Source organism: Haliotis rubra, unplaced genomic scaffold, assembly GCF_003918875.1.
Source record: "Haliotis rubra isolate DU_JTF1 unplaced genomic scaffold, ASM391887v1 Scf200, whole genome shotgun sequence".
Taxonomy (NCBI): Eukaryota; Metazoa; Mollusca; class Gastropoda; order Lepetellida; family Haliotidae; genus Haliotis; species Haliotis rubra.
The window spans coordinates 1,079,871-1,104,611 of record NW_025766004.1 but is presented as its reverse complement, the minus strand read 5'-3'; the positions used below and the strand labels follow the sequence as shown (position 1 = coordinate 1,104,611).

Genomic DNA, 24,741 nt, shown 5'->3' with positions numbered 1-24,741 from the left:
CTCTCGTAAATTATCAGTTTCATTGATATCTGGTGTGTGTTATTCATGCTAACGCACCGATTTCACTGTTATGTCATACCAGGGAGCTGTAGATTATCACTGGTCATACCCATTACAGTACTGTTTTTTACTTACCAATAACATATCTCAACACCCGTCGTATATGTAGAGTGATGTTTTTGCAAAGGTCACAAACCTCAGGTTACTTATATACAATAGAATATTCTAAAACAAATTTCACAATATATGATTCAGAAATGTATAATTAACATTTTGGCGACTTAAAAATCTTGTCTCGTGTTACTCGATTCAGAAAAAAACCCCAACCCCCATGAGGCCTCTCAACAGGTGCCCGTCGTTTCTAAAGGGGGGTAACTCTTATGTGAATCTAGAAACTGGACACGGAATTTAGTTAGGAAATAAATATTGTTCTTAAGATTGCATTGATGATAGTTTGTTTATGTTCAGATAAATACCACATGTGTTAATCTTTGTACATATATATAAACATAGATTGTTTCGACCCGACAATATTTGGCGTATGGAAATTCGTCTCTTTATTTCGTTTCGATCTGAAGTTCAAATTTGGTAAATCACTGCCCAGTAACGCGTAAACATGGCTGACAATTTTTCATCGACATCGATTTGAGAGAACAACAACGGATACAAATAGTCGTTCCCATAAGCGTCGTACAAGAAAGGGGTAAGGCGATATCTGTGTACCTTTTCGTTTTATAGACCACCTTAGATAGCCTCAGTGCATTCCTCAAGTTGTTATATTTTGAATTTAAATGTTCAAAGACAAGCATTGACAAGAATATTTGACTGCGCTAAAGAGGAAATTTTGAAATTTTCGATAACACAGTCCCAATTGTTTCTGCAAGTACTCAGTGCGCAGACATTGTACAGTAAAACGTTAGTTACTTCGTCAAAACACAAATATAATTCGGCGTTAGTGTCTGTTAATCCCATGAATTTATAGATTCTGTAACATAGCAAATGAGATCTTACTCTTCTTATTAGAGGTGATATTTTACAGATGCATAAGACATACACCCCTAGTCGACTGTTCTTTCTACCACTTATACCGTAGATTGAGATAAGGAAATCTACATTCAGGTTCATCTGCAGTAACCTGATGTAAAAGGGTTTTAGAGAAATTGAAATTTCAGTAAGGTACAATCAGTCACAACAATAAGTTGCTTTTAAAATGTTTATATGGTAACTTGGAGTGTCAAACCTAGAATAAAACTGATTGCATGGATTGTATGTTCTGGTACACTTATATTTCTAATTTAGCAGTGGTTGTACATGTTATATGAGCTGGACATTCATTCGTTTGTGATCGATTGAGTGGTGATTATGGGGTAAAGTGAAAATGTTCTCCACATCCTGATTGATACTCATCGTACGCCAGTGCCGGTGTCCGGTCTGCAAAATCACAGAATCATTTTGAGTATGATGTTTATAATAACATGGCTTAAAATATTTTTACCAAATCTTCTGCTTACCTTAAAAATAATATGCTATATTTTATCAATGATGAACTTAGAGACATATATGAATTGATATACAAAACAACATGTATGCATAGCCTCTGTGAAAGTGTCTTCAATTATTTATTTATGTTTTGCTGGTCCCTAGGGCTTCTTGATGACCACTTTTGCGGTCCCAAACTTTAACAAGGAGTTGGTTAAAACCCTTTTCAGACACTTAATGCAAAGTTGCCATGCCACAAAAGTTGTTCAATGTTAAAAGGATATTGATATATACAACTGAACAGGACATTATGAGGTACCAGCAAAGTATATTGTTGTTTATTTCAAACCACACATGCAGCCTTGAGCCGAACTCCACTTTCAAACTGTTCAACAGTATTCAACAGGTTCACAAAGAGAAACCCTACTAATATCAAGCAAAGTGCTCCATGTTAAGCTGTTAAAAGCGACGGTATGTCATCATCCATCCTGACCCAAATTTGGAGTAATTATGGAATATATTTTGACTTTCTTTGTCACAGTGTAAAATCTAAGGATGGATTACCACCAAGATTATGATGAAGTTGATGCACCACTCCGACAGAGGAAGCCTAAAGCCAAGAATACGTTTCAGAGGGAACTGGATGCAACAATGAAACAAAGACGAAGCAAGGGCCTTGCTGCTGATGTCACAACCAGTGAAGGGAGCGATGAAGAGGATGGTATGTTTACAATGACAAGGGGGCTGTTGGGTAGCCTAATGGTTAAGACTCTGGTTTGATTCCCCACAGGGGTTCAATGTGTGAAGTCCATTTCTGGTGTCCCCCACCATGATATTGCTGGAATATTGCTAAAACTAAAAGCAGCGGAAATTGTCACTCTCACTGCTATGATAGGGCAAGATATACCCAGAAGAAGTGGAAAACATTTGTTTATTTGATGACTAGGAGTATTTTCATTCGATAAAAGAAATAAGGCCACTGAATATTCTGAGAGTTTTAATGCTTTTCATTAGAAGCAACTTTGGGTTTGGTAGTCTGACTTTCTAACCAGACTGCCTTTGTACAAAATCTAAGGTGTACATAGGTGCGCTAAGATGATCAAAACTCCCATACCTTAACACAGACTTATGGCAGTCGTAGTGCTACGGTTGTTTTGAATAGTGACACCCTGGGTCATACCCTGATGTAGGAGGTTGCTCATGATATCTATCACCAGTATGTCTGGCATAGACGGGTATTTACAGGTTGCCATGATACAGCTGGAATACTGCTGACTTGACATAAGACAAGTAACAAACATTGCATATGTTCTAACCATATGAAGATATTCACACCATGCCTTTTCATGACAGAGTTAATACGACAGTACACTAAAAACCTCTCGACAACGTCTCCTTCTCGTCAACGTCCTGGCTCAGCGAAAAGAAGGCCGCCCAGGCAATCGGATGCCATGCCAAATTTGGATGAAACGCTACGACCCAGAGATGCTGATAGCATGTTTGGTCGGGGAAATCAAGATGATCACCTCGACAGAGAAGTGGCGAGTTTCGACAACAGAAACCTCCCTACCGTAGGTGGCAGAAGCTGGCAACAGCAAGGTGGGAAAACACCATCCCCACGGACAGACTCGCTGCTGGGGAGGAAAACTCCCACTGGCAAGAAGACACCTACAAATGATGGTCTGACAAAGGAAGACATCATCTTTGGTCGGAAGACACCTACTCAAGGAGGGTAAGAGTTATGTCCCATGTCAGTATGGTTTTTCAATGATATTTATCGGTTTCAGATCATGTGATGATTTTTATCATTATATGATACAAATATTTCTTCAGTATATGCATAGGCTGTCAGAGCTTATAGCGTACTGACTCAAATCTGATGTTTCATGATGTTGATAAGAGTTAATGTTGAGTTGTTAGATGGGCAGAGGAACTATTACAGTAAGTTTAGAGGATGAACGAGTGTCCAATTGGTTCAAGTACCACTGTTTCGCTGTGGAGAATAATGTCCCTTGGATATGACAGGATCTGCTGGCAGTGTCTTATCATGCTTATGATCTGCAAAACTGGTGATACTGTGAATTTAACAACAAACAATAAAGAAAACCACACGCACAAAGTTTTGCAGGTCATGATGCAACAATGATGCCATGGTGTAACTAATACATTCTTAAAAAGATCCTAAACCCAATAATGTTCCTCAATCTACTTGAAAAAATATTATGCTATGTTTTCTGTTTCTGGGTTTTCTGTTTGTTATTGAACTTAGTTTTGTGTCAACAATAAACAGCAATGAACAAGTCCTCTCTCCATTCGTTATCACACTAGGCTTCCTGACAGTCTCAACAAGAAGCAATGGACTCCTCCATCATATCAGAAGCCAGCTGAGAGAGAATCAGGAAACAGAACTCCTTCTCCAGGTAACATGGGGCGGTGGGGTAGCCTAATGGTTAAAGCGTTGGCTCGTCACGCCGAAGACCCGGGTTCGAATCCCCACATGGGCACAATGTGTGAAGCCCATTTCTGGTGTCCCCCGCCGTGATGTTGCTGGAATATTGCTAAAAGCGGCGTAAAACCAAACTCAGTCAGTCAGTCCAGGTAACATGGTCAGGTGTTCTCCCCAATGGGTATTGTTTGGTGCAACGAGCCTTCAATACAGGTGTAGCATGTGTAGTGTCTGGCCCAGTCACATTTGCTGTTTTTTGCAGTAATTGTTAGAGAAGAAATATGTCTCCATGCTTTGTGTCTGGGGCTGAATTTTGTTTGAAAATTGTTTATCTTTGAAAAAATGAACCCGATAATCATGTTTATCTGTCAGATTTGTGAATTTGTAATGGTGGGAAAATTATGTAAATTTACAATATCTGTTGTTGATTTAGGCAACATTCTGGTATGTGAAGCAATTTGTGCAATCAGCACCAGACCTGCTTTGTATCATGGTGCAAATCTTGAGTTGGCAATATTCAGCTAGATTAACTTATGTTATGATCATCACTAATAACATTTCTTTTTATAGCTGGCTCCCGAGGCCGAAACACTCCCTCCTCCTTGCTTGATCCAATCTCGGAGAGCACAACACCCCCGAGGAGGTCCAAGGTCCACTGCCACTACACCCAGAGGAGACGGGAGGCCTAAACCACGCCTTACTCGCCAACTCAGCACTGGCAGTGATAAGTCTCCTAGGTGAGTGTGGATGTTAGAACTGGGATTTCAACAAATATCTTGTTTATAGCATTTAACTTTTCTGGCTATGTCATTATTTATTCCAAATGGTTTAGGATAACTGTTGACTGTAGAAATAATTTCTAAATGCAGTCCATTGTTTGTTTGTAGTATTGTAACACCTGAGTGAAATGCACATTTTAATAAGAAGCATATGGGAAAATCACAAGCAGCTGTAACAATATCATATCAAAGAACAATTATCAGTGTTATTAAACCTTTAATATGTTTACCACATAAGTAAATGGACCACAAAAGGATAAATATACCTGTGAGAACAGTTCCACATTTTTACTGTTTTGTAAAACACACAATAAACTCAGCCTAATGGTTAAAGCGCTGATCCTAGTCTCATTTCTGGTGTCCCCTTTTGCTATTCAGTCAGTCAGTCAGCAATAGTTCATGATGTAGTCTCAGCTTTGGGATAAAGTTCATGGTGCCTGTAAATTATGTGCCTGTATTATGTGTTCTAGACAGCTGTCCATTGAGACATCTCCCCGGTCTGACCGACCTGCCCCACTGCCGCGGGGGAGAGGCCAGGAGGCTGAGGGTCCAAGAGGGAGGACAACTCCAACAATGGACCTGTTTGGGAAAACCCGACCAGATCCTGTGCGAGACGAAGTTGAGGAAAAACCCGAAAAGCAGTCACGATTTCGGCGAGGCAGCGGAGACGGTCGTAAAACTCCAACAGGGCTAGGTGGAGTCAGTGGCAGGAAGACTCCGGAAAGAACTGCATCGGGCAGGAAAACACCTGAGAGACTGGCAAGAATTGATGGTAGAAAGACTCCAACCGGACGAAAGACTCCGACTGATGGAAAGAGATTCACAGGACGTAAAACTCCAACAGAGCCGGAAGTGGAAGAGAAGAAGCCAGAAAAGTCCCTACTAGACTTCCTGACGGAGGACACGATACCTAAACCTGAGCCCAGGCAGAGAAGGAAGAGCAAGCCAGGGCTGTCAAAGGAAGGCTCTGGAGATTCAATCAGCAACGAGATAATGCAGGACTTCCGTCGCTCCCCTCCCCGATGCGCTCAACGAATGATTTCCGAGGTAGACGCGATATGAGCCCTGACAAGAGCTCGGTGTGTGAAGAGATGGAGAGAGAACCAGGTTCAAAGTCAAGGACAGGGTCTGCAGGAGAGGAAGAAGGCGGCAGGACAAAGAAGTAAGATAATATGAACAGGGTTCAACTATAGTTCTTAAATGAGAGTCAATGGCAGGACAAAGAAGTAAGATAATATGAACAGGGTTCAACTATAGTTCTTAAATGAGAGTTATTGTTCAATGTCACCCCAACAAATGCACAACATCATTACATTTACATAGATATATGGGGTGGTGGGGTAGCCAAGTGGTTAAAGCTTTCACTCGTCTTGCCGAAGACCTCCTTCGATTCCGCACATGGTGTTGGAGAACTGGGACTGGGTGTAACATGGATATCTCTCTGTAATAGACAGAGCATACTTACTCTGTTTTATCGCCTTATCTTTTTAAATTCATTTGGCACACCACAGCCTGTTACCAAATGCAAATACTCATATACCTGTATTCTTATTTTCTCTTGGGGACGGTGGGGTAGCCTAATGGTTAAAGCGTTGGCTCGTCACGCCGAAGACCCGGGTTCGAATCCCCACATGGGTACAATGTGTGAAGCCCATTTCTGGTGTCCCTGCCGTGATGTTGCTGGAATATTCCTAAAAGCGGCGTAAAACCAAACTCAGTCAGTCAGTCAGTTATTTTGTGTTAGGGAGGGTCTGAGTAATAACCCATTGGTTTAACTTTTTCCTCTGCGAACTTAAGTCAAGGCTTAAATGCCTCTCTCAAGACAAACATTGGTTGCGGAAAAGCAATTCTGACCAAGATCTTGTTCACTTTACAACATGCAGGAATGACTTGTTAGTGTGTCTATGATACTGACTCCTGTTGCTGTAGGTCCAGCAATCAAACGTCCACCCACAAGGCCCTGGACAGCTCTATCAGTAAGGTGGCAGGGGCCCAGGACAAGAGTATGGCATTCATAGATCCCGAGTCTAAGGGGAAGAAAACGTGAGTCTTTGTTTTAATTCTATGATCTACATGTGCTTCCTTTGAATAATTGTTGTATTTTATGGCCAGGGGGTTATCCTTTGGGATGTGTCATGACAGTCAGTTTATCTTACCAAGATGTTCAGCACCATTTTGATAATAGCCATTAAATGAAAAGAAGTCTTCAAAATAATGTCAGGGAGATGTGTAATGGTGTATCCTGTTCACGAAACTTTACATCATCTGACAAGGGATAGGGTTTATGGTACTGTGGTTAATCATTATTATGTAATTTGTCTTAAAGGGTGAAGAAGACTGAAGGAAAAGACACCAAACACAAGCCCAAGCCAAGGTACCCAGCCATGCCAGGGGAGACAACTCCAATCAGTGAAGTGAACTTTGAGGATACAACCAGTATCAGGAAGGCTATCTATGACCAGTGGTACCAGGAACGGATGGAAACAGCAAAGAAAACCCTAGCGGAGAAGAAGAAGAAAGAAAAGGAAGAGGAAGAAAAGAAGAAAAAGGTAGGACCTAACTATGACAGTATTACATGTGGTTGTCAATGGTATCTAAATCTCTCAAATGTGTTTGGTATATTGTTTAATGAGATTTTCACCAGGAAATCCAGCCTGCTGTTGTATTGGATTTGCACCTAGCTGTCATCATGTACTGTTGAATTGAGTTTTCACCAGACCAGGCTGTCATTATGTGCTGTTGTATTGGGTTTTCAACAGGCTGTCATCATGTACTGTTGTATTGGGTTTTCAACAGGCTGTCATCATGTGCTGTTGTATTGGGTTTTCACCAGGCTGTCATCATGTACTGTTGTATTGGGTTTTCACCAGGCTGTCATCATGTACTGTTGTATTGGGTTTTCAACAGGCTGTCATCATGTACTGTTGTATTGGGTTTTCACCAGGCTGTCATCATGTACTGTGTATGTTGTATTGTCATCAGTGTTGTTCAACAGGCTGTCATCATGTACTGTTGTATTGGGTTTTCACCAGACTGTCATCGTGTACTGTTGTATTGGGTTTTCACCAGGCTGTCATCATGTGCTGTTGTATTGGGTTTTCATGGGGTTGTCATTATATACTGTTGTATTGAGTTTTCACCAGGCTGTCATCATGTACTGTTGTATTGGGTTTTCAACAGGCTGACATCATGTACTGTTGTATTGGGTTTTCACCAGGCTGTCATCATGTACTGTATTACTGTTGTATTGGGTTTCACCTGTCAGGTTGTCATTATATACTGTTGTATTGGGTTTTCACCAGACTGTCATTGTGTGCTGTTGTATTGGGTTTTCATGGGGCTGTCATTATATACTGTTGTATTGTAGTTTTCACCAGGCTGTCATCATGTGCTGTTGTATTGTTTTCACCAGTTTCATGTACATGGGTTTTCACCAGGCTGTCATCATATACTGTTGTATTGGGTTTTCACCAGGCTGTCCAGTACTGTTGTATCGGCTGTGCTGTTGTTGTATTGGGTTTTCATGGGGCTGTCATTATATACTGTTGTATTGGGTTTTCAACAGGCTGTCATCATGTACTGTTGTATTGGGTTTTCATCAGGCTGTCATCATGTACTGTTGTATTGGGTTTTCATGGGGCTGTCATCATGTACTGTTGTATTGTCATCGTAATGTTTTTCACCAGGCTGTCATCATGTACTGTTGTATTGGGTTTTCACCAGGCTGTCATCATGTACTGTTGTATTGGGTTTTCACCAGACTGTCATCGTGTGCTGTTGTATTGGGTTTTCACCAGGCTGTGATTATGTGCTGTTGTATTGGGTTTTTATTGGGCTGTCATTATATACTGTTGTATGAGGTTTTAACCAGCATGTCATATTTGCCAGGCCAATGAGGAGAAGATAACTGAGGCCAAGCTGTCCTATCAGGCTTGGGTGGACAAGAAGAAAGACACCGTCTTTAAAGATAAACACAGGCAGAAGAGGCAAGAGGAGATGAAAATAGAGAAGGAACGACAGGAAAAGGAAAGCAAAAGATCAGATGCTGAAAAAGTAAGATATTGACTGTATGTGTGAAAAGAAATGGTCCTACCATTTTCCTCTCTTTAACAGCTTGGTATAACAGCATTGTTGAGTTTTCTAGTCAGACTTATGGATTCATTTGTTGAGTATGTTACGCCAGCCATGTCTGAAATTAAGTTTGATCCTGGAATCCATAATGTTCGCTTCTGCTCAACATTTCGTAAGGGACCACAACATTGACTGAACATTGCTGAAGGTGACTATGATTGGTCCACATCCACACGGACACTGTAGTGTTATGATGCAAGCTATTGCAACTATATCATTGTAATACGCTTAGGAATATCTTAGTGCTGTAAACCCTTTGTGGGTTTGAATTAGTTCCTCAACAAATGGTATAGTAACTGGGGACCCTCTTAAATCCTTTGATGTGACATTTTGACATTCATGGTTAATGTCAAACCCTGCAGCAGTCAAAGCTTAGTATGTTTATTGCCATTGAGTTTGTACAGGGGCCAGGTTTATGATGTTGGGTGCGGTGGGTAGCTTGTTCTTAAAGTTTTCAGGTCAAAGACCCTGATTTGATTTCCCAGGTGAAAGCCCATACCTGGTAGACCCTTCATCAGGTGAAAAAATTAATTCACCTGATGAAGGAGAAAGAATATGCTTTGAAAAGTTGTGTTCTCATAACAAAAATGGGCGGTGGGGTAGCCTAATTGTTAATGCGTTGGCTCGTCACGCCGAAGACCCGGGTTCGAATCCCCACATGGGCACAATGTGTGAAGCCCATTTCTGGTGTCCCCCGCCGTGATGTTGCTGGAATATTGCTAAAAGCGGCGTAAAAACCAAACTCAGTCAGTGAGTCAGTCATAACAAAAAAGTTGTCATCTCTAACTGCCGTTCAGTGATTTTATTTAATGTTGGATGTAATTTTAGTTGTTTCTGACATGGAAAGAGAGTAAAGACAATGTACTTGTGGAGAAGGCGAGGAAAAAGAAGGAAGAAGAACAGGAGAAGAAGCAGGATGAGAGGGATGAGAAGGATAAGAAAAGACAGGCCTCACACACAGCCTTCAGGGGATGGTAAAGACAAAAATATTCAGTGCAGTTAAGACATGATGTGGTTGAAATACTGCTGATGACACTATCATTATTAAATCACACACTGTAATAGGGGCAGTTAAGTTTTCACTCTGATTCAGGACAACCAGTTGGTTGTTTCATGCATCTTATACCCAGTAATTGGACAAACGTCATTTTCCTGTTGTTTCTGTTACTGGTGTGCTGTTTTTGCTAGCTTATTTATAGTTTATTTTATGATGATATTGATTTGTAGGAAAGCCAAGAAAGATGTCGTTCTGGTGAAGAAAGCCAAAGAAGAGAAAATCAAGAAGAAGAATCAAGCTAAAGACGAGGAATATGATAAGATAACTCGCATGATGAAGAGGCCATGGACCGATACCAGGAATGGCTCAGGAATAAGGTCAGACCTAGTTGTCAGTCAATTATCATAAGGAGTTATTGAGTTAGGTTTAATTCTGCTTTGAACAGTATTCGCGATATATCACAATGATTTTATCTTTCTATGGGAGGAAAGGCTGAAATGATGCAGGTATTGGACATTTACCACTATCATATGATCTATATATCTTTTTATCTTTCTATGGGAGGAAAGGCTGAAATGATGCAGGTATTGGACATTTACCACTAAAGGATCATATGATCTAATATGCTGACATTGGAACATTGTTCCAAATCTTATGAGGTACTGATTTAAAGTATTAGACTAAAGTGATGAGATTTTTGTAGTGACACGAAAGTGATGCAATTGACTTCGTGTGGTGGGGTAGCCTAGTGGTTAAAGCGTTCACTCATTATGCTAAAGACCAAGGTGGTACAATGTGTGAAGCCCATTTCTGGTGTCCCTTGCCATGATATTGCTGGAATATTGCTAAAAGAGGTGTAAAAGTAAAGTCACTCACTCATTCTTGTCAAACTACGTTGATTATGTCAGTAGCCATGTTTTAACAATATACTCTTCTGAAACAATGCTGGAGACTTTTTGTTTTACTTCGATGGATATGAAGTTCACTGACAGTTGGATGTATTCATTCACCAGGAAAAGAGAGATAGAGAGAATCGAGGATACAAGTCGGCCTGGAGCCCAGCTTACAGGTTACCCTGAGGTCTGAGGAGGACTACAAGCCGGCCTGGAGCCCAGCGAACAGGACCATCCCGTTTGGACGCTGACCACTAGGTGTTCTGTCATGCATTTCGGGGGGTGCGGGGGTGGGGGTTCCGTTTAGGAGGGACACACAGTGGACATGCTGTCTTATAACCAGGTGCACATTCATCGGTGTGAGAAAAGATGCATGGAACAAGCCCTTGTTATTGTAATGACACAGTGGACAACTCCATTGCTGGAGTCTCCGCTTTCACCACATGCTGTGATATTGCTGGAATATTGCTAAAAGCGGCGTAAAACTAAACTCACTCACTCGCTCTTGTTTACTGACTGTTATGAAGTCTATTTTCGGTGTTGCATCTATCCAGTCAAGAGGCTTAATTTGTATTATCAGAAGATGCTGTCATTGAAATAGAAACCAAGGGATAAAACTATCAGTTGAGATTCGGAATCACTTGGATGTATTCTATTGTAGATATTGCGGTGGGGTAGCCTAATCGTTAAAGCGTTCACTCGTCTTGCTGAAGACTCGGGTTCAATCGTTCACATGGGTACATTGTGTCTATTTCTGGCGTCCCTGCCATGATATTGCTGGAATATTGCTAAAAGCGGCGTAAAACCATACTCACTCATTCACTCAATTGGAGATGATTCACATTGTCTGGCTTTGTGTCCCAATAAGAAGATTGTAACAAAATAATCACAGTAGTTTGTCAAAGCTAGTAGCTATGCGCTGATGTCAAGCACTAAAGGGGGCCCATCCCCAGATTAAATTACTGTGGATGCATACCTCAAGGTCATTCAGAACCTCTTTAATTTGCCAGTATGTTCTCCTGTGTAAATATGGCAGAATTTTTACCTGATTGCCCTCCAGTGTATGAGTAGTGTCGCTTATAGAACTGTTCAGATGGATATTTTCCTGAGGATTGCAAGCAAATGTTTATTCCCTCCGAAATAATATTTTAAGGTTAACAAAGTCACAGGTATGGTTTGTGAATTCGGAAGTTTGTTGAAGTCAGTATTTATGATTTGTCAGTGTTCCGTCCAAACGCTATCTTGACAACATTACAGTTCTGTTAAGCCTGTGCATAGTGATGTTAAGATATGTTTTTGACGATTCGTGTCAAAAAGTGTTATAACAAATTGTATATATACCGTCCACAAGAAAGATGATAATACGTTTGGTGACAAACAGATGATGCTGGGTTCAACATGAATCACTCACTCACTCATGACAAATAGTCTGTCCCAGACATTGAACATCAGTTTTCACCAATATCATCAGCAATATATGTATAAATAACGTTTTTATTATCCAACGATGAGAAGGATGATTATTATATTATGTACAGCATGAGTAATATGGAGAAGTATTTATCAGTTATTTCGTCCCCATTTGTTATAATAATGATAATTAGTCCATTTATATTGCGCTTTATCCACGCCGACAGCTCATTGCGCAGACAGTTCATAATACCCTGGATAACCCAAGCTACCTGTGAGGCACTAGAAGGTTATAGTCACATAACTTATCCCACCGGGTACCCATTTTCTGCTGATTGAACAGTATAGAGTAACAGAAGATTCGTCCTTTCTGCAACTGCCATGTTGTATGGCTAGGCTTCATGATCACATATATGTCATTTATGAAGTGCTTTACTATCATGTCAGTAAAATATTTTATATTTTTATCATCATCATTCATTATGAGGTGGATGTGCCTCTCACCCTGCATGTGTAACTGTTCTATAAGATTCCTGTCCATGATGGCTGACGCTTACTGTTATATGCAGTTTTTGTTATCAGGATTGTTTCTACTGTTTATATTTGGAAATATTTATTGCTGTAGTTTTCCAGCCTTTGAATGTGAGTTGTAGAAGTTTCTGTATGTTAAAATCCTGTGATGTTTTACATTGTTGAAAATGTTCTTTGATTTCTGCATTTTAGCATGGGCCTTATATATTTTAAGTTTGTTGTACAGAAAATAGTCAAACATAGGTTTGGTCGGTTTACATAGGACAGTCATTGTCTAATAGGGATTGATTTGTCATAATGGCTGCAACGTATAGCTAGTATGCAGATGCCCTCAGCTGTTATTTATTTCTTGCATGCCAACAGAGTGATCAATGGCTCCTTGGTAACCATGGCACCCTGGTTGTGTCCTTGTATGCCAACAGAGGGTTCCATGGCTCCTTGGTAACCATGGCACCCTGGTTGTGTCCTTGTACACCAATAGAGGGATCCATGCCTCCTCGGTAACCATGTGCCCTGGTTGTGTCCTTGTATGCCAACAGAGGGATTCATGGCTCCTCAGTAACCATGGTGCCCTGGTTGTGTCCTTGTATGCCAACAGAGGGATCCATGGCTCCTCGGTAACCATGGTGCCCTGGTTGTGTCCTTGTATGCCAACAGAGGGATTCATGGCTCCTTGGTAACCATGGTACCCTGGTTGTGTCCTTGTATGCCAACAGAGGGATTCATGGCTCCTCGGTAACCATGGTGCCCTGGTTGTGTCCTTGTATGCCAACAGAGGGATTCATGGCTCCTCGGTAACCATGGTGCCCTAGTTATGTCCTTGTATGCCCACAGAGGGATTCATGGCTCCTCAGTAACCATGGTGCCCTGGTTGTGTCCTTGTATGCCAACAGAGGGATTCATGGCTCCTCAGTAACCATGGTGCCCTGGTTGTGTCCTTGTATTCCAACAGAGGGATCCATGGCTCCTCGGTAACCATGTGCCCTGGAAATGTCCTTGTATGCCAACAGAGGGATTCATGGCTCCTTGGTAACCATGATACCCTGGTTGTGTCCTTGTATGCCAACAGAGGGATTCATGGCTCCTCGGTAACCATGGTGCCCTGGTTGTGTCCTTGTATGCCAACAGAGGGATTCATGGCTCCTCGGTAACCATGGTGCCCTGGTTGTGTCCTTGTATGCCAACAGAGGGATTCATGGCTCCTCAGTAACCATGGTGCCCTGGTTGTGTCCTTGTATGCCAACAGAGGATTCATGGCTCCTCAGTAACCATGGTGCCCTGGTTGTGTCCTTGTATGCCAACAGAGGGATTCCTGGCTCCTTGGTAACCATGGTGCCCTGGTTGTGTCCTTGTATGCCAACAGAGGGATTCATGGCTCCTCAGTAACCATGGTGCCCTGGTTGTGTCCTTGTATGCTAGCAGATAGGATAATGACCCCTGCAACCCTCTTGACAGTTTTACTTAATTTTGTTTTCGTATTTTTTATTGTGTGAGTAAAATCAAGTCTTACTATTTGCATTTTGTTTTAAATATATTTATCTTTTTTTTATGCTGGACAGTTTACGCTACTTTATGTACTCATAATTTTAGTCATATCTTCAGTTTAATGTAACTGGTATTTGGTAACTTGAAGCACTGTGTCTAGATAGAGTAATGCTGTTGAATGATGCTACTGTTTGATAGGCTGTGGTATGTTACCTTGTTATTGGCATTTGTTATTCATGTGTCACTCTTTCCTTTGTGTCCTCATTTTGTGTAGTTTTCTGTTTGTTTATAAACTAACATGAAATAAGGTAATCAGTTTTAAAAAATGCACCATCCTTTTCTCTTCTGGTGAGATATTGTGGAAATGGTGCCACAGTTCGGACATTGAACTACTCAGACAACTGTAGGGAGGGACATTATCACAATGCCCTAGCTGATCAGAAACACCTGTAATCAGTGCACCTGTAGATAAGGTCATTGCCATGTTACCTATAAAGGTAACATAAACTTGTCCTTGGTATTCCAGGGCCAGTTCATAACATGCAACTTTAGCTTCAGGTAGTGCTTCACATGATGTTTTTGTGCAAAATAATGACCACAACTTTCAGGACGGGTGGTGGGGTAGCCCAGAGGTTGAAGTGTTCGCTCATCATACTGAAGACACGGGTTTGATTCCCCACATGTGTACAATGTGTGAAGCGTATTTCTTGCGTGCCCATAATATTGTTGGAATATTGGTCAAAGCAGCATAAGTCCATACTCACTCACTCTTTCAGGACAGCCAGTGGTGAGTTTTTATTAGAGATGAATTCAGTCCTGTTGTAATGAATCTCAGGTCACAAGTTATATGTGCATATGTGATATTCAGTTGTGGAAAAATTGAGATGGCCCATCCTTCTACATGTATAATATCATCTGACAGTATATATTCTGTATATGCACTCCAGGAAGGTGACTCGTACAGTGTTTACAACAGAAAACATTATTACACCCAGATAAATTCTGTTAACATTTTGATAAAAAATGTATTAATATTTCAATATTCTAATGGAATTTGATACCTTTCAGAAACCTATTTACTTTAATAAGTTATGGCAGTGTATGACAGGTGATCATATGTTGTTGGATTGTTAAAAGGATGTAATAATGCATCAGATTGTAAAATAAATGATATCACATGTTATATGTTTACTTTATATTTGTTACTTGTTGGTCCTTGTCTGGCGCTCTGCATTAATGGGTACAACAAGGACTGGTCGGCTCGGAGTCAGTATAATGTGTCTGAGTGGGGTATTCATGCTTCACTGCGGCATGGTATCTCAGTTGGCTAGCACTATAAAACCAGCTTAAGTCAGGGCTAGTACAAGCAGCCGCACATACACATACACGCATGCACGTCGTCATATGAGCGAAATATTCTCAAGCACTACGTAAAACCCAATTTCACTCACCTCACCCAAAGACGTATATGAATATACGTCTTTGCCTCACCTCACTTTATATTTGTGTCTACATGGAACACTTGGCCAGGTTATTGCTGTTGCATAGTTACCAGAGTCCAGAGTCACAGTTCTTAGTTCCAGTTTCTTTGTTTTCTTTTTGACATTCTGCTGTTGATCACTGGATTGTCTGGTCCAGACTCGATTATTTACAGACCGCCACCATATAGCTGGAATATTGCTGGAGTGTGGTGTAAAACTAAACTCACTCACTCACTTTTGACATTCAAGTCGCTGATGAGATACAGGATGAGCTAAACTAACACTTCACTATAACCTCCAAGCATAAAGATGTGACGCTGTAATTGCTGCTACCAGAAGATTTCATCTCATAGTGAACGACAAAAGATGACACTTTTGATCGTTTGTTGCTTAGCATCACAGGCAATATTCCATCTATATGATGGAGGTCTGTAAATGATAGAGTCTGGACAAGACAGCCCAGTGATGCATGGATTTAATCAATTGGGGTACGATGACATGTGTCAGCCATATCTTGGAGTCTGGCTACCTAATCCTTAGTCACCTCTTACGACAAGCATGGTTTGCTGAAGATTAATTCTAACCCTGGTAGTCCTGGATATCTGACTATGTAACTGTGATAGATTGATACAGGGCCCTTGTGAACAGTGTTCCAACACCAGGGACTGTTAGCTTTGGGGCGGTGGGGTAGCCTAGTGGGTAAAGCGTTGGCTCGTCTCGTCACGCCAAAGACCCGGGTTCGATTCCCCACATGGGTACAATGTGTGAAGCCCATTTCTGGTGTCCCCCGCCGTGATGTTGCTGGAATATTGCTAAAAGCGGCGTAAAATCAAACTCACTCACTCACTTTATGTGGGAATGCGTAGATCTATGCTCATGCTGTTCATCACTGGATTGTCTGGTCCAGACTCGATTATTTACAGACCGCGGCCATATAGCTGGAACATTGCTGAGTGCGGCGTAAAACAACAAACAAAGTTTGGGTGGGAGGAAGCCCAAAGTCACCGGTCCGATGTTTACCAACTTAGACAGAGATACGGGTCTGTACGCCTGTTAATCAAAACTGCAGTGAATATGATTAATACTCATGGTCGCAGATATTGTCACAGAGAGAGATTCTCAGTTGTTTCTAAGCCCCGCCATATACACGGAACATTTCTTAATGTAGCACTACACAGACGAACAAACAAACACAGACAATTGACTGGGTTGGTAACTATTATACCAGTTACATGCTATTAGTACTCGGTGTTTGACAGACCACCAACATACGGCTGGAATATTGAAAACCACAATCAAAGCACACAGTGTCGTACAAAGCAGTTACACTTGTTTTCTTCTCGCTTATGAATTTTGTGCCACGTGAAAATTATGTTTATGAAATTATTAATTCAGATTTAATTCTCGGAACTGTGTTAACCGAGTGTTGATACCGAATACTCAGTTAACATTTCCCCGTCTTCATACTGACGTCATTGGGAAACCCCCCTATATTCGCCGCCTCCTCAGCAGGAGAACGACGATCTTTATTTACGACAATGCTCGTAAGATAGCCTATGAATGGTTAAAGCGTTTTGTGGCTCGTCAATTAGCCGAAGGCTTTCCGGGTTTCGATTCCCCACATGGGAATAATTTCCCATTTCTGGATCCCCGCCGTGATATGGGGAATATTGCTAAAAGTGGCGTAAAACCAAACTCATTCTCATGGGTACAATGTGTGAAGCCCATTTCTGGTGTCCCCCGCCGTGACATGGGGAATATTGCTAAAAGAGGCGTAAAACCAAACTCACTCATACTGTTCATTTCCGGAACACCTCATGAATTATATTTCGGCATCTTTTAAGGGCGCATCGGTTGATCTAAAACCAGAATCGTGGTCACATTTCTTTTTGGAACAATCAGAGTTATTCCCCTTTGACCGAACGGCCAGGTTTCAACCGTCCACAAGTGAAAACCTTAGTTGAGCTACAGAATCAATATTTACGCTCAGGAGAGTCATTATATTTACATATTTAATGGTACTTAATGCACCAAGAACTAGTCTGTCTTTATTGGCTTGATAAAACAAAGTCAGACAATATTTAACTGAAGTCGATTTTAGTCGCGACATCCTAAACAATGCAGATTCACAGCAGCCCTTGTGTCAGTGTCACTTCTGTCTGTCACGTGATGTGTCACAGAAGTGTTCAACAATGGTTGCCCTGTCTTCTCAAATGATAGACAATGGTTTGTCAGTCTCGCTACTTATCCAGGTAGAATCGGGGCGGTGGGTAGCCTAGCGGTTAGAAGCGTTGGCTCGTCACGCCGAAGACCCGGGTTCGATACCCCACATGGGTACAATGTGTGAAACCCATTTCTGGTGTCCCCGCTGTGATATTGCTGGAATATTGCTAAAAGCGGCGTAAAACTAAACTCACTCACTCACCCAAGGTAGAATGCAACTGCAACACATATTATATTTGGGATTACACTTTCTCAGTCGTAAGAGGCGACTAACGGGATCGGGTGGTCAGGCTCGCTGACTTGGTTGACACATGTCATCGGTTCCTAATTGCGCAAATCGATGCTCATGCTGTTGATCACTGGATTGTCTGGTCCAGACTCAATTATTTACAGACCGCCGCCATATAGCTGGAATATTTCTGAGTGCGGCGTAAAACTAAACTCACTCACTCACTTTCTCAGTAAAGTACAGATTCTAGTTCTATTTGGGATTGAGTCCCATCCGGGATTCGAACCCTCCCTTTCAGAGTGAGGCACCTAAAAGCCAGCACACACAAACTCAGCGATCTAAACCTCTCCGGAACCGCTAAAGTTAGCCTGTCCCGGGACATACTCATCCACGGGTGATTTGGTGAGTACAATAGTTTGTCATATCTCAGATAGCGCCCAGCCGCCTCCGTGGTGTAGTGGTTAGAGCGTCCGCCCGGAGAGCGGAAGGTCGCGGGTTCGATCCCCGACCGCGTCATACCAAAAGACGTTAAAATATGGTACTTGTTGGTCCCTGCCTGGCGCTCGGCATTAATGGGTACAACAAGGACTGGTCGGCTCGGAGTCAGTATAATGTGTCTGAGTGGGGTATTCATGCTTCACTGCGGCATGGTATCTCAGTGGGCTAGCACTATAAAACCAGCTAAAGTCAGGGCTAGTACAAGCAGCCGCACCTACACATGTACACGCATGCACGTCGTTATATGAGCGAATATTCTCAAGCACGACGTAAAACCCAATTTCACCTCACCTCACCTCAGATAGCGCCCAGGGCCCCGATCCTCAAAGCGTTCGTGAAGTTACGACCAGTCGTAACTCTATACCTTCTCACAGGCTTACGAATGGCGTAGTGCTGCGAACGTTTTGTGGATCGGGCCCCAGGCTTTCTTCACATGTTTGCCTGACCTTGAACTCCCAAAAGTGTCATAAACGATAGTTAGTTCTCACATTCCTGTCAATACTGTTAACATGGTGAAATATTAGTATTCACATTGTAAAACTCACCTCACCTCACCCCTAAATCATAGAGGTCCCAGTGAAAGACTGAGTGAGTTTAATTTTACGCCCCTTTTAGCAATATTCCAGCAATATGGGCTTCACACATAGTACCCTTGTGGGGAATCGAACCTGGGTCTTCGGCGTGACGAGAGAGTGCTTTAACCACTAGGCTACCCCACCACCCCAGAGGTCCCAGCATTTAGGGAGCGCACAGCAGAGTTGCAGAACTCGCCGTTTCATCAAGGCGCAAGCCATTAGAGGACGTACAAAGACTTCACACTTAAATGGGCTGCATGCTGATTACCTGCTCGTCGTCATTTTGTCAACCCATTCGGTTTAGCGTATATGTGATATTTGACAAATACAGTTGAAGGAAGTAGACATGCACTGCTACTGTGCGTGGTAATTGCAATGTCAATTATGCATATACTCTGAAGCTCTACCCTCAAAATACTCACAATGAATGTTTTAAACCTATTCAGCCCTCTCCGAACTCACGTTTTATTCGAGAACCCAGTCATATTAATGTCGTGGCGCACTCGATGATATTTGATCATGTTTTGCTATAAAATCGATAAAAATCAAATATATATTTTGCCTGATTAGTCATAATTCAACCGAAATCAATTATCCGAAGTTTTAAGTACACATTTCAACCTAAAAAATCTGAGACTCCGAACCACGTGGCGTGTCTCCTTTCCTCGACTGCACACGACGTGGAACCTGTAACTGTCGAACTATTTGTACCCGAGCCTCGACAACTGATGCAGTAAACAGTTGTGGTTTATTTGTTTGTAATGTAGAACTCACTCATGGTGAACAAATCCGACAATATCATCTCCTGCGGATAGAGTGAGTTATATGATCAAGCCATGCCTCATTAGCGTTGAGCTGCTGGTCTAGTCAGTTGGAGCACACAGCCTGGGCGTTGTTATCCGCCGACAGCGGACTATGCCGTAGCTGGTGAGGGCCTAGTCTTTGTATTGTCGAAGCCACAGCTCAGAGGTTTGGTAACATTTTCTTAAAGATTGGATTTGGACGTTGGGGCATATATAATGATGGGAGAGAAAAAACAAAGACGTCTCTTATTGTATCAAAATTAGGTTAGAAAATAACAGAATAAATACCCAGACGGTGCAGAGAGCTGGTAAAAGCAATTGATGTAATCATCATGTAGCAAGTATCCAATTGTTAGCTTGACACGAGACGCTTATATGAAAGTTTCCATCTTCTTGCTGACTTGATGAAAGGAAATTCATTTTAGTTTATTCTCGGTTTGAGATAGAAAGTGATTAAGGTACAAAGTTTTCTGGAGCTCCTTCGAAAGAGGAGGTAATCAATAGGACAATAAACAAATAAGGCAATAGACATATTTGATATTGATGGCCTTTGCCTCGGTAAGACGTATCAAGTAATGTTTTGTGTGTTTGTTGTTTGACGCCGAAGTCAGCATTACTCCATTTGTGTGACGTCCGGTTTGTAAATAATCGAATCTGCACCAGATATTCCACCGCCTCCGTGGTGTAGTGGTTAGAACGTCCTCCCGGAGAGCGGAAGGTCGCGGGTTCGATCCCCGACCACGTCATACCAAAAGACGTTAAAATATGGTACTTGTTGGTCCCTGTCTGGCGCTCTGCATTAATGGGTACAACAAGGACTGGTCGGCTCGGAGTCAGTATAATGTGTCTGAGTGGGGTATTCCTGCTTCACTGCGGCATGGTATCTCAGTGGGCTAGCACTATAAAACCAGCTTCAATCTGGGCTAGTACAAGCAGCCGCACATACACATACACACGCATGCACGTCGTCATATGAGCGAAACATTCTCAAGCACGACGTAAAACCCAATTTCACCTCACCTCACCAGATATTCCAGTGATTGACATCGTGTGCATCGATCTGCGCAACTAGGATACGATACCATGCAAGTCAGCGAGCCTGACCACCCGATCCCGTCCGTCGCCTCTTACGACAAGCATGGGTTGCTGAAGACCAATTCTAACCCGGATCTTCACGGGTTACAGTTTTGAGAAGAGGAAATTCAGTTTGATTACGCGTGAAAACGCATGTTGTCTTCTTTTAATTTAAAAATATAACAGACTGTTGGTGTGACGGAATGATGAACAAAAAATAAACCGACGAGACCCTGTCACAAGAGAAACATACAACATTACCTTCTTGTCCTTGTCTACACACAGGACCCGTGAAGCTCCAGGTTAGAATTGGTCTTCAGCAGCCCATGCTTGTCGTAAGAGGCGACTAACGGGATCGGGTGGTCAGGCTCCCCTGACTGGGTTGACACATGTCATCGTATCCCAATTGCGCAGATCGATGTTCATGCTGTTGATCACTGGATTGTTTGATCCAGACCCGATTATTTACAGACCGCCGCCATATAGCCGGAATATTGCTGAGTGCGGCGTAAAACTAAACTCACTCACTCACTCTACACACGATACATGATTTAAGGTGATGTCGGATACAGCACTACAAGGACGTGTGCACATACACAGACACTCAGACATACATATGGGCAAGCCTTACATATCCATACAGCCTAATGCTTCTGTCGTATATGCAGACACTCATTCACACACTGGTGGTGGCACATTCAGACACATAGCACTGCGCAACTCACGAGTGCTCTCAAAATTACAAAGACACTCTTCAGACACTTGTAAAACATGAAGACGAATGCACAAAAACATGGCTCCAGGTATATGAACACATTCAAACTAGTGCAGACACGCGCAAAAAAATCAGCATATGGAGATACAAACGTGAGAAATATGCAGACACCCGTGGAGACCAGCGCGGGACATCAAGACGCAGACACGTGAAAAATGTGCAGACACACGTGCAGACCAGCGCGAGACATCAAGACGCAGACACGTGAAAAATATGCAGGCACACATCAAGACACCTGCGCGAGAGATATGACTACACATGCAGCGGCAATCGCAAGACACTCGCAGGCACACCTGCAGGCACACATACGAGTCATACTTGCCCCAAATGAAATGAAACATGAGATTTTAAAGAAACTGGCACTTGTACACATCACACGTGAATATCCACAATGTAGTGGGATGTACTTTCTTTTATGTTCAGTTTTGTCTTTAAGTTTAAGGGGCGGCGGTGTAGCCTAGTGGTTAAAGCGTTCGCTCGTTACGCCAAAGACCCGGGTTCGATTCCCCACATGGGTACAGTGTGTGAAGCCTATTTCTGGTCTCCCCGTGCTGGAATATTGCTAAGAGCGGCGTAAAACTAAACTCACTCACTCACTCTTTAAGTTTCAGCGAACAGACAATTTGTATGTTTTCTCAAAGAAGCAGGTGGATATGGTTAACCCACCGCTTTTAACAATACAAGCTACCCGACCGCACCTTTCAGAATGGAAGAAACAGTGGAAAAAGAGGGAAGGGGGTTATACTGCTTTGGACCAAGTGATGTTGGCCTTCCAAACCTACGTGCAAACCAAGTACCGCAGTCAGGTCCCGAAGGAGATTTGGACACACCAAATAACACGTACATAAAGTACAAATATTTAACTCAGTATCTCTACAGCCGTGAGTAATTTCTCAGTGAAACATCGTGTTCCGTCTAAACTGTTTGATGATTAATAATTGAGCTGTTTTGTGGAAATCTATATCATGACTTAAAGTTGGATTGCTACATTGATCTCGGAGGCTTTCCCAGGGTTTGGCGACCGAGCTCGCCGCCTCACCAAGATCGATATTCTAAACACTTTTGCAATATCCGGACTCTGGATTAACATTAAACCGTCAAGTGTATCACTCTGTGAATACTTTATGAACACGCTATCGGGAGACTTAGGGTCAACACAAACCCTGCTCAAGTTATAGCCAATTTGCTCATTTGTGGTTGGTTTTATAGCGCAACAGTTGAAAGTTTTACCCATTTAACCATATACCTTCCAGCACTGAGGCGGGATTGGAAACGCGCTGTACTTCCACGTATTGCATCAATACGCCAGAACAAGGAGGAGTTTAGTCAAGAGTATCAAGAGTATCAGTTTAGTTAAATTGGTTAGATAATACTCCGTTGTTGTACAGATCACGGTAGCTATAGTAACGCTTTGACACCGATACGACTAGCACATTAAAATATTGTAGTCGACATTATTGGTATAGTGTTTCCTTGTCGAGGATTATTTGCCGTTTGTAAGACTCGGGAATGTGGTGTTCGTAAGACTTCTGAGGACGCCGCCAAGACGGCAGACAGTTAACGCCATCAAACATTGGCTGCAATCTCACTGGTCGATACAATAGTCGAGAAATGGTTATTATATCAGAGACGCGATTGCTCATAGCAGGACAAACAAATAGGACGGGTGGTTGGGACGCATGGTTGGTGAAACCCACGGCAGGAAATTGGAACGAGCCACACTAGACACAGCAGCAGTAGCAGCAATAGTAGTAGCAGTTGCAGTAGTAGTACCAATAGCAGAGGCAATGGTAGTAGTAGTAGTAGCAGTAGTAGCAGTAGTAGTAGCAAAGTAGCAAAGCTGTGGCAGGAGTAGTATTAGTAGTCACGGCAGTTGTAGAAGTAGGATCAATAAAGATAGCAGCAGTAGTAGCAATAGTAGTAGCAGTTGCAGTAGTAGTAGCAATAGCAGCAGCAGCAGCAGTAGTAGTAGTAGTAGTAGTAGTAGTAGTAGTAGTAGTAGTAGTAGTAGTAGTAGTATGAACCTTCAGTAACTCATGCTTGTCGTAAGAGGCGACTAACGGGATCGGGTGGTCAGGCTCACTGGCTTGGTTGACACATTTCATCGGTGCTCATGATGTTGATCACTGGATTGTCTGGTTCAGACTCGATTATTTACAGACCACCGCCATATAGCTGGAATATTGCTGAGTGCGGCGTAAAACTAAACTCACTCACACACTCACTCACTCACTCACTCACTCACTCACTCAGTAGTAGTAGTAGTAGTAGTAGTAGTAGTAGTAGTAATAGTAGTAGTAGTAGTGGTAGTTGTTGTAACAAATGTTTTTGAATTCGTATTAGTAGTCGTTGAAGTAGAAGTGGCATATGAAGTAGCAGCAGTGGTAGTAGCAGTAGCAACATTAACAGCTGTAGTAGTAGTATTACAAGTAGTAGTAACAGTCGCAGCTGTAGAAGTAGTTGTAGTAGTAGCAGAAACAGAAGCAGCAGCAGCAGTAGTAGCAGCAGCAGCAGTAGCAGCAGCAGCATTAGCAGTAGTAGTAGTATTAGCAGCAGTAGTAGTAGTAGCAGTAGTAGCAGCAGTAGTAGTAGTAGCAGCAGCAGCAGCAGCAGCAGCAGTAGTAGTAGTAGTAATAGTAGTAGCAGAAACAGCAGCAGTAGCAGCAACAGCAGCAGCAGTAGTAGTAGTAATAGTAGTAGCAGAAACAGCAGCAGTAGCAGCAACAGCAGCAGCAGCAGTAGTAGTATTAGAAGTAGTAGTAACAGTCGCAGCTGTAGAAGTAGTAGTAGTAGTATTAGTAGCAGCAGCAGAAGCAGCAGCAGCAGTAGCAGTAGCGGTAGTTGTAGTAGTAGCAGCAGTAGTAGTAGTAGTAGTAGCAGAAACAACAGCAGTAGCAGCAACATTAGCAGCTGTAGTAGTAGTATTAGAAGT

General features: G+C 42.3%; 1 protein-coding gene across 1 annotated transcript; it reads left to right on the top strand.

Moving 5' to 3' along the window:
• The first annotated feature begins 580 nt into the window (after positions 1–580).
• Positions 581–11,592, top strand: LOC124275627 (ABC transporter F family member 4-like). Its single transcript, XM_046711235.1, is given in 14 exon segments — positions 581–703; positions 2,021–2,200; positions 2,833–3,211; positions 3,808–3,899; positions 4,496–4,613; positions 5,083–5,085; positions 5,175–5,716; positions 5,719–5,866; positions 6,634–6,747; positions 7,031–7,253; positions 8,593–8,757; positions 9,664–9,809; positions 10,063–10,209; positions 10,846–11,592. Coding segments are annotated over 13 exon segments (2,316 nt in total). The 5' UTR covers positions 581–703; positions 2,021–2,034; the 3' UTR covers positions 10,919–11,592.
• The last annotated feature ends 13,149 nt before the right edge of the window (positions 11,593–24,741 follow it).